Source organism: Crocodylus porosus, unplaced genomic scaffold (assembly GCF_001723895.1).
Source record: "Crocodylus porosus isolate Cpor-Errol unplaced genomic scaffold, CroPor_comp1, whole genome shotgun sequence".
In the NCBI taxonomy this organism is placed as follows: Eukaryota; Metazoa; Chordata; order Crocodylia; family Crocodylidae; genus Crocodylus; species Crocodylus porosus.
The window spans coordinates 227,466,522-227,476,772 of record NW_017728886.1 but is presented as its reverse complement, the minus strand read 5'-3'; the positions used below and the strand labels follow the sequence as shown (position 1 = coordinate 227,476,772).

The 10,251-nt window shown below is 44.0% G+C and overlaps 1 protein-coding gene across 1 annotated transcript in view; it reads right to left on the bottom strand.

Moving 5' to 3' along the window:
* The window catches only part of NECAB1 (N-terminal EF-hand calcium binding protein 1), a 123,181-nt gene that overhangs the window by 52,357 nt on the left and 60,573 nt on the right, over positions 1 to 10,251 (bottom strand). Inside the window, exon 4 of the mRNA XM_019550306.1 lies at positions 2,801 to 2,826. Coding sequence (XP_019405851.1) covers positions 2,801 to 2,826 — 26 coding nt within the window. The remainder of the gene's footprint in view (positions 1 to 2,800; positions 2,827 to 10,251) is intronic.

The window sequence follows — 10,251 nt, the reverse complement described above, 5'->3', positions numbered from 1 at the left end:
GCTAGGATCTGGAACCAACTTCCAAGAGAAGTGGTGCTGGCTCCTACCCTGGGGGTCTTTAAGAGGAGGTTAGATGAACACCTTGCTGGGGTCGTTTGACCCCAGTAATCTTTCCTGCCATGGCAAGGGGTCGGACTAGATGATCTACTCAGATGATCTACTCCCTTCCGACCCTAGAAACTATGAAACTATGAAAAAACCTGAGCTTCCTCTAAGATGTGCAAGTTAAACCAATAGTCAGCTGAACTGACATTCAGTTTTCAATTGGGAAAGGCAGGGGAAGGCCTGCACTGACCTACGCCAGTAGCTTGGGGGGCGCTACAGCACATCTCCCAGACTCCTGGCCATTACCAGCCGAGTGTCCCCAAACCCCTGCTGTCCCCACACAGGAGGTTAAGAAGCCCCTCGTCCGGGTGCTGGCCCATATTGGGGAGCCTCCCCCTCAGGTCGTTTCCCCTGCCTGGGTTCCCCAACCCAGGCAACCCTCGGGAGTTGAGGGGTATTCAGCCCTGCCCCCGGAGAGAAAGAGGAGTCCTGTGACCTTGTGCCTGCCCATGCAGCCCAGCATGGGGGCACTGGAGCCCCTGCCTTTCTCTCCACCCCAGCCCAGGGTTCCCCAGCCCTGGGCAGCCCCAGGGAGCTGATGGGAATTCTTCCCCTCCTCAGCCCCTTTGCCCTAGCTGCTGTGAGTTTCAGGACTAACCCAGGGAGTGGATGGATATTCTCCTGCTCCTCCCCAGCCGGTGTTGTGGGTCTGAGGCAAAACTAACGCAAGGGAGCAGAGGAATTTCCCTCTGCTCCTCAAGACAGGAGCTCCCCAGTGCCCCCATGCCAGGCTGCATGGGGAGGCACTTAGCCTGGTGGACTCCTTCATCCCACCTGTGGTGGCCACTGAAGCAATCAGCAGCTGGGAAAGGGAGGGGAAAGGGCTCCCAGTACCTGAAAAGCCCCCACCACAGGGGCTTTCCCTCCCCCCATGTGCTGTGTAGACTATGGCTAGGAGGTCTGGGGGTCTGTTCCCCTGCCCCCCACCCCAGTGGGCTGATGGACATAGGCAGGAAGCAGGCTAAGGAGCTGAACAGCGAGGCAGACCCTGCTCCACTGGAGCAGGCAGTATATCCCAGGGCTGCAAAGCATCCTGGGATGCTGGGGGTCTGAGTTAACTTGAACCAGGAAGGGAACTGGGTCAGAAGTTCCATAAACCGGTTTGACTTAAATCAGTTAAGTCTGATACTACATCTAACCAGGCTTATCTTAAACTAGTTTTTGATCATTTTGAAAGCGATTTATGTGCACTAAACTTCTGTTACAGGTTTAAACCAGATCCTGATCACTTAAACTGGTTCATGTGTAACTTCTCTCCCTATCCCCTGAAAACAAAGATGCGTTTTCATGGGAATAGAAAAATAAATAATGGAACAGTTGCTTAATTGCTAGGTTAAACATGTGGCTATTATTTCTCCTTTTCAGTGAGGTAGGCTCAAAAGAATTATGTTTCACAATTCAGAAGACTGAGACAGAAAAGATGAGAAACTCACTGTTGGGAATTTATAAAAAATGTATAAGAATGTTGGAAAGATCAGATGTCATAAAAGTGGCTGATTGATATATTTAATCACAGCTGACAGGAAAGACAAGATGCCTTTAAATCTTAAAGTTCAAACTCTATCCACATTTAACACCTGTGATCAGTTGGGCTATATGGAAATCTGCTTCCATGACTATGATTACAGAATTGGGGTCTAAATAAGTGCCTGAGTAGCTGTAAAAAGTAGATCACTACCACTAAACTATACAAATCAAAGTTTTAAATAAATGGGAAATTCACATTTTCTTCCATTTTTACATAATTCTGATCAGATCCTCAACTAGTATAAATCAACAGACCTCCATTGACAACAGAAGAGGATCAGGACCTATAGCAATTCATTGCAATTCACCACTTAAGGGATAGCTTATTCTTCTCATATTTAGTCAGAGTTGCATTGGACTCATGTATTGTGCTGTTCAAATGCCCATGGTATTTCATTGTGACCTAAAAAGTTTCCTATACTGTTGGCCCTGGGAAAATATAAGATTATTCTCTGACATCTTTTTGTTCCCCCAGAAACAGGCAGGTTTTTACAAGAATAACTGATGGTTTACTCTTCTGTCTGGATTAGCAGAACTTCTCTACCTGTGCACTTTTTACACTGAAAGCAGCATTACTAATTCAAATGCTTCTAAGCTAGCTAGACAGCAATAAAAAACAGGACTTTCAAGGAAACACATCCATGACTGACAGCACATAGGATAGTATAAATAAATAAGTTGTTGTTCCAAATTCTGCAGCCAGTGGGAGTTCTTTATCTGTGTCAGAATTTGTGAAATTTGTTTTTTTTCTTGATTAGCTAAGTTGGACTAGTGTGACTGGTAAGTCACATGAAATACTGATTACACAGCCTTTTTCAAATAGCCTGAACATTTGTACTTGTAAAAGTAATGGAATAATTGGGGGAAAGTTGTTCTACAATAGGCAAACCAAAGAAGTGTCTAGCTTTTCAACACAGCAATGACAGATATGCTTGAAAAACAGATTCATAAAGTGTTTTGGCATGTTCTCTAGCAATTTATGTTTTACACAATTCCCTAGTAGATTACAATTAAGACTTAACTATTTATTGATCTGCCTGCACTTTTTTCCCAGGAGTTCAGACACTGTAGTGTCTATAAATACTCACAGTGAGCAAAGAGAAAAATCAGCTCTAGTCACGTGATACATTCATTTGCATTAAGAACCTTTTACAGAAAGGGAACTTACCACATAGTTCTTCCGTGTCGAGATTACTGCAAAGATAAGAATATAGAAATTTAATTGGCTTATCATTGTAGTCGTTTTGTTCTATTAGTATGTAGCAAGCACTTAGTAAGAGCCAAAGAATGGATGTTTTAATAGGTAGCAAGAATATTCACTTATAACCATGAATGCCAAAATGGCTGTATGTTTCAGAGGTTTATCTAACTACTAGGGGTTGGGAGAAGACCTTCCTAAGGGTCAAATAATCCCACATCTGTCTCCTGTAGCAGGGGAGGAGACTTTGTCTCTTCCTCTAGTCCACTTTTTCGAGTTGTGGGCTCTAATGGCCGACCCTGGGTCAGAGGCCGGTGGGCAGGTGCAGGATACAGGCATCGACCACAGACAGAGAGAGCACCCACAGTTGGCACTTGTCCCCTCAATATCATGGTGGAAGTGCCTGCAACCAATGCCCCCACCACTGAATGCTACCAAAGCCCCACATCCACATGCTGGATCCAATGGCTCTGTGGGCCAAACCTAGCCCACGGGTTGTAGATTGCCAAGCCCTGTCCTACAGGGCTCTGCAGGCTTATATGTTCCTCGGTCTGTCTACACGAGACACTACATCACAGCAGCAATGACCCATGGTGATATAGCTCATTGCTACGGTGATGTAACTTTGGTGGGCACAAACTGGGACACTGATGCTACTGCACAGTAGCAATGAGTTAAGGCAATGTAGCATCTAAAAATAACTGTGTCCTGCCAGTACTGTGCAGTACTAAATATGCAGTCAGGGGCATGTGTAGATGTGTCCCCTCTGAACACCAAAGGAAATAGGATACTGGACTAGGTGAGTTATGGGTCTGATCAAATATGTCCATTGTTTTGTTCCTATTTCCTGTAGTAAGCAGCTATATACAACTGGATAGCACTTTAAGTAACTAAAATATACTGTGAAGATTCCCAAGACATTTGGGCCTTAGAGACAGCAGTTTATCCAAGGCTCACAAGCTCTCTAGAGACAGATAAATTGCACATTATTTTTGTGCAATTTTGAGGCAGGTATTAAGTCCCTTCAATAGACTTTCTAGACTAAGGAACACAGAGTTAGGTGACTTACCCAAGGTTATTGCATAGTGACTCACCAATCAAACATAGAATTCCTAAGGTCCTAGTTTCCACTGTGTTCATGAGACAACACTTCCTTGTTTTTAAGATGGTAAAATCCACAGTGGGTCATTAAGTTCAGCCTTTGTATCGGTTCATCAAGAGAGTGGGGATTTCTGCTTTGAACAGTAGCTATCAAGATGCTTTAACAGCTGTGTTCCCAGGCATCAGCTTTGACCTCTGGCTACAGTACCAATCCAATCCCTCCCTACCACTTCTCCTGGGACAGCATCCCTTTGAAGGGGAAGTTTGGAATCATTAATTCAGTCAGTGTGAACTTTTGCACAGAAAGCTATTCTGGTCTGGTGAGTCGTGCAGAGGGATCGATACACATTATAGACTGCCCCAGCCTCTCCTGCTTCCAACCTTCACTATCCCCTCTTCTTTTCCAAGGAAGAAATTGTCACAGGGATTGCAGGAGGCATTCTTTCTTAGGTTACCCCCGACTAGAGATCAGTGGAATTTTTCATCCTTCTGCTCAGGTCTTCAAGATGTACCTGATACCCAGCACTTGTTAGAGCACAGATGTCAAACATACAGCTGGTAAGCATAATTTGACCTGTGAAGCCATATGATCTGGGCCACCATCTTCCTCCTGCTCCCCTAGTTCCAAATAGCTCCTTGCAAGCTGGGACTCTGCCAGCCTGCAGAGGAAAACATGTAGTTTCCCCGCATTTTTCTCCTTTAAAGGAGAAAATACACATTTTTTTCCAGCAGATGGAAAACCCAGATCCCTGATAATAACACTCCTTGTACCGTGTGCAGTGCCAGGTCCAGTCCACATGCCGTAGGCCGTGTGTGCTCTGTGCCAGCCCTGCACACCATATGCACGGCAAGCTCTGAGCGCAATGTGCTGCACATAGTGCACACGGCTGGACTGTCTATGTCCACTACGTACAACACAGGAAGCCATCACAGGGTGCATGCTGCCTGCAGGGCACAAGCTGGACCTGACACTGCATGCAGTACAGGCTGCCTGAGGTGCCCAGACAGAACCCCAGTGCTGTCTGCAGCACTGGGTCTAGACCTGTGCCAGCCCCAGAGGCTGGTGCATGCTGCATGCAGTGCACAGGCTTGACCTGGCACTGTGGGAGCTGCACAGAGGTTTGGTTTGGTCTGGTCTGGTCAGGTCCAGTGCAACAATGCTCATCAAGCCCATGGGACCAGCTGAGTTTGAAACCCCTGTGTTAGAGGTAGGCTTAGCATTCCATCTACATGGTTTACTCAACCGATTGCCAAGAAAATTAGTTTCTTTCCATTGTGGGATTACAGAAGGTGTTTTGATTTCAGTACTAAACTGCCTGTTGATCATTATAGATACATAAAAAACATTGACGCATAAAATTCATGCCATCTAGCCAGGTATGTTCTGCCCCTTAAATCTTTCCTGTTATCTCCCTGAAACTGACGTGTTGTCCAATCCTCTTTCATTTGATGATAATTAGTGTATTAGCATTTCTGCTGCATGGCAGCAAATTTTCATGGAAGTAAATGGAGTTTGCCTAAGAGCATGTCTTCACTATGCATTTCTTCAGTGATGTATTGTGGAATGTTCTGTGCACGGTTGTGTTTTAATGAGCTGTGGAGATGGATATTAAAACACAATGTTCTACATTGCACGCACATCACACAAGGAGAGCTGACCTGAGCTGACACTTGCTTACGGTATGTGTTTTTTCCCCTAAATTATTAATTTTTAAAATGTCTCCCTCGGATCTCTTTACAACACTTACAAGCTTCCGAGTCTGCAGCTGAAACCTTTATATAATGAGAGAAAATTACAGAAAGTGAAAGGCAGCTATTATAAGTAATTTGCCAGGAGTTGAGGGTGCAAATCAGTGAAATACCAGTAATGCAGTTACCATGGAAAACTAAAGAACCCAAATCAATTTAAGATCTAGGAGTTTAGTGCACAGATGCCATTTTTTTTATCATTTTGAAAAATAAAATCTAAATGCATACTGTGCCTTGCTGTTTACCCTACTTTCTGTCTTAAATTCCATCCCTTTTTATTTTTCTCTGTTTTTTACTCCCTTACCTCCTTTGTAGCTCACACTTCTTTTTACCCTACTAGGTCAAGTAACCCACCAAACAGCAGTCAGACATGCAACATAAATAGATTGGTAAGAGCTACAAATGATTAAACAGATCACATATTTGAGCTTCATATTTCAATATTGCCAGTAGATGAATGTTGAGTGGTTGGTTATTGCTAGGGTTTTGCACCTTTTTAGATTTTTAATATTGATATTATTTCATCAATTCATAGGAAGTTCACTTTCTACCCAAATAAGACCAAACTAGCTTCTTATAAATTGGTTTTGTAAATCCAATTGTATTTATTTTTTGAAAACTAAGTGTCACAGTATTAGTCTGTGTGGTATAAAAAGCATGGGATACTTTGCTGATGTAAACAATATTTTTCACCTAAATTGTCAGTAGTTAAGTGTAACATAATTCCAACCTGATTGCCCCACACTGTATCTCCCCAAAATAAGCCTTGGACATGATATGGCCAAAGGCCTTGAAGACAATCACTGCAAAATGGAGTATATAAAGTACATAATATGTTCCAATACAATTAAGCCTCACTTTTCAGGGCACAAGTCTCAAAGCTGATCAACTTATGAAGAGGAAGTCAAAGTCGCAGCCATTAGCCCACCTTAGTTTGTCCCTAAACAAGATGGAAGCTGTATTGTGTTAGCAGATCATCCCTGCTTGGCTCCTTGACTACAATTCCAGCTTCTACTATACAGTAAGCTGAGACTGTAAGAGTTCACAAACCCCTTTCTTATTTTAAATATCTTTGTGTCATTTTGTTTTTTGTTTATATTAAATGAGAGACGCCCAGCCTTTTTATTTTTACTCTGTGAAATGAACATCTAGCTCTATATAAATACACATGTATGAGCAGGGGCAGATCCAGGGAGGTAAAGGGATGCAGTTGCACCGCAACCTAAAGTTTAGCGCTAACTGCCTGGCAGTGGCAGCAGCATTTCTATGCAGGCAGCATTTGAACTCATACTTCACTGTAATCTACCTGATTCATTCTAAACACTTCAATCCACAGATATTATCAAATCTCTAGTTTTTTAAAGGTCTTGACTTTCCAGTAATCAAGCTAAACTTTCTTCTGAAATGCTGCTGTCAGTTAGCTGCTCCCGTTAATGTAGCTTCTATTTCACAAACCTGAACACTGGTTTTAACCCTAGCTAAAAACATTGACTCTGATATAGAAATAACAGTTAGGGGAGATGAGGCAGAGAGCAGAAAACAGAGCAGCGAAGTAGATAAAAGAAAAAGATTGGAACAGCACTTGGGGAGGGTGCAGGCCTAATTTGTGCCAGACATGCCAAAAAAGGTTGATCCCCACAGTAGGCTTGAGGAAACCAGTGCATGTACCAGTGTTTCTCAACTAGCATGGCACCCTGAAATCCCTTCAAGGGTGCCATAGGATGCCAAGCAATGTTAACTCTGTGAAATGCACAGACATGTTTCACAAGACAAACCTAGAGATTTCAAATAGAAATCATTCTGTGTGAAAAACATTCTGCCTTGTTGTTGTTTTCCTGAGTTCTTTGCAGAAGAATTCCTCTATTATTTTCCTGTATTAAATAAAATGAGTGAAAGCTAAGAGCTTGCATTTTTCAAAGGGGTGCCCTTGGTTTAACACAGGCTACCTGTGGTTTAACAACATCTTTTTGTCTACAAAGGCTGAGAACCATTGACATATACAACTGTCCTTCATTTCAGCTTCTTTATGGAACCAGAGAGCTAAGAAGTTGAGTTTCTACTCAGAACACAGGCATATGTCACAGCCTAAGGCCAGGGCACTTGAAAGGCACTTATGGCCATAGGGGATCAGCTATCACTGGCTATTTTTTCAATAGAAGCATGTGTACAGGAGAGAATTAGCAAGGAATACCACAAAGGTATGCACAAGATAGGAGAAGTAGAGACCAAAGGATACAAGAATGCACCAGAAAAGCATGGGTAGCATGTGAGCTTTGGGGCTTTTTCATTTCAAGGAGAGTAATAGTTTTGCTATAGGAGATCATGCAAGGAGTCTGTGGCAGAGCAGGTCCCACATTAGTGCCCTAGTCACTGCACCATTTTCCTTTCTATTGTACCCGTTCCCTGAGGTATTCAATTGTTCTTGGTGTCATGTATGAGTTAAACAGTATGCTGTGCCAGGCAAGGAGCCCATTTTTTTTGTACATCAGTAACTATATTTCACGCTATCAGAATTAGTAATACGTTTCTTCAGATGGCAGAGTCACAAACAAACCTAGCCAACTGTATTCTTCACAGCAAGGCCTGGTGAGCTCCAGAATCCCAAGTGGGAGTATAAAGGAGATTTAGAAGTAGAGGACAGAGACCCCAGAGCATAAGCTTATGCCTGCAACTTAACACTCAAGTTTGCAGTGAGTAACTTTTCAGAACATTTATTACTATGTGTACCAAGGAATGCCCTAGTTCAGACCTACGGTCTGGTAATGCTGAACGTAATATTTACAGTATCTCTGGAAGACTGGCAATCAGACTCCAGCAGTACAATCAATCTGATTTGTGATGAGCATCCTTTGGCACAGTGCATAGTGGAGTACATTCACATTACATCAGCACACTCATTTTTAGAATCTTTGCTCTAAATTTGCTGCCTATTAACTTTAGGATTTTTACATGCCTGATTTAGCCTCTCAAGCTCTCTTTTGTTAATGACACACAGTTAGTTTTTATGAGCTATTGTAAGTATTTATTTAGAAAATTCCCCCATCACCACATACCTGACCAGCCTCTTATTCAAGAGTAATACAGTCTAAAGTGAACCAAATTCAGGGAGGCTCAATCTGATGCATCTGATTGTGAAATCTCCAGGATGGGGCCAAGATGCAACTTTACATAGCTGCTGGAGCGTATTCTTGGCTCTCTCTATAATGGGCTGTGAGGGGCAGAAGGCCTGCCCACAAAAGAGGCCAGAAATTCCACTGATTCAGTGCTTCTCTTAACTACACCTCACCAGAGCACAGCAAATTTAGAGCTGCCTCTAGCCTCCAACAGAGTACCAGCATGTAGGATCTCCCTGGGGTGCAGAAAACTTTGCTTGCATAGGGAGATATAGTTTATACCTGCTTATTATAGGAAACCAGCATAACATAGACATAATGATACAGAGATTACATAAGCAGACCTTTCATTGAAAACCATGAATACTGTTTTAAAGATTTTCATGAGCAAACACCATTTGGGTTAAAATCCGGGGGGAAGACAGCACAGGGGACACAACAGTGGGAGTCTACTACAGACCTCCCACCCAAAATCAAGAGCTTGACCAAGAGTTTGCCCAGGAACTGGCTGAGGCCACATGCTCCAGGACCATGGTTGTCATGGGTGACTTCAATTACCCAGACATCTCGTGGGAAGATCACTCAGCAAAATCCGAGCAGTTGCAAAACTTCCTATCATGCATGGATGACCTCTACCTGACTCAAGAAGTGTACGGGCCAATGAGAAGTGCTGCTCGACCTGGTACTGGCTACTGGGGATCAGTGACCTAGTGATCGATGGGAAGCTGGGTGACAGCAACCACGAGCTGATCACCTTCACCATCCGCCGTAAAGCTGGCAAGTCAGTCCGCAACACGGAAGTCCTTGACTTCAGAAAAGCCGACTTTTGTCAGTGAGGCCCTAAGGGACCACAACCCCAGGGGGAGGGGAGTTCAGGAAGAGTGGTTGCTCCTCAAGGGAGCGATCCTTAATGCACAAGGTAATTCTATTCCATCTTGGACGAAAGGCAGCAAGAAGGCACAGCAGCCCCCCTGGCTCTCCAGGGATCTAGCAGACCTCCTGAGGCTAAAAAGAAAGGCCTACAAAGGATGGAGGATGGGATTCACCTCCAAGGAGGAATTTTCTGCACTGGTCTGGTCCTGCAGGGAGCAAACCAGGAAAGCCGAGGCTGCAACTGAACTCCAACTAGCTTCGAGCATCAAGGACACTGAAAAGTCCTTTTTCAGATACGTGGGGAGCCGGAGGAAAAGCAAAGGCAACATTGGACCCCTGCTGAATCAGATGGGACAACTGACGCCCAGGCAAAACCCAACCTATTAAATGGGTACTTTGCATCAGTCTTTCATCAATCCCATAGGACACCCATGCCCACTACAGGACAGGGAGGACTGGGTGAGGGAGATCCCCTGCCCTCCATCAATGCTGACCTCATGAAGGAACACCTTGAGAGGCTGGATACCTTCAAGTCAGCCGGCCCTGACAATCTACAACCCAGGGTACTCAAGGAGCTGGCGAGCG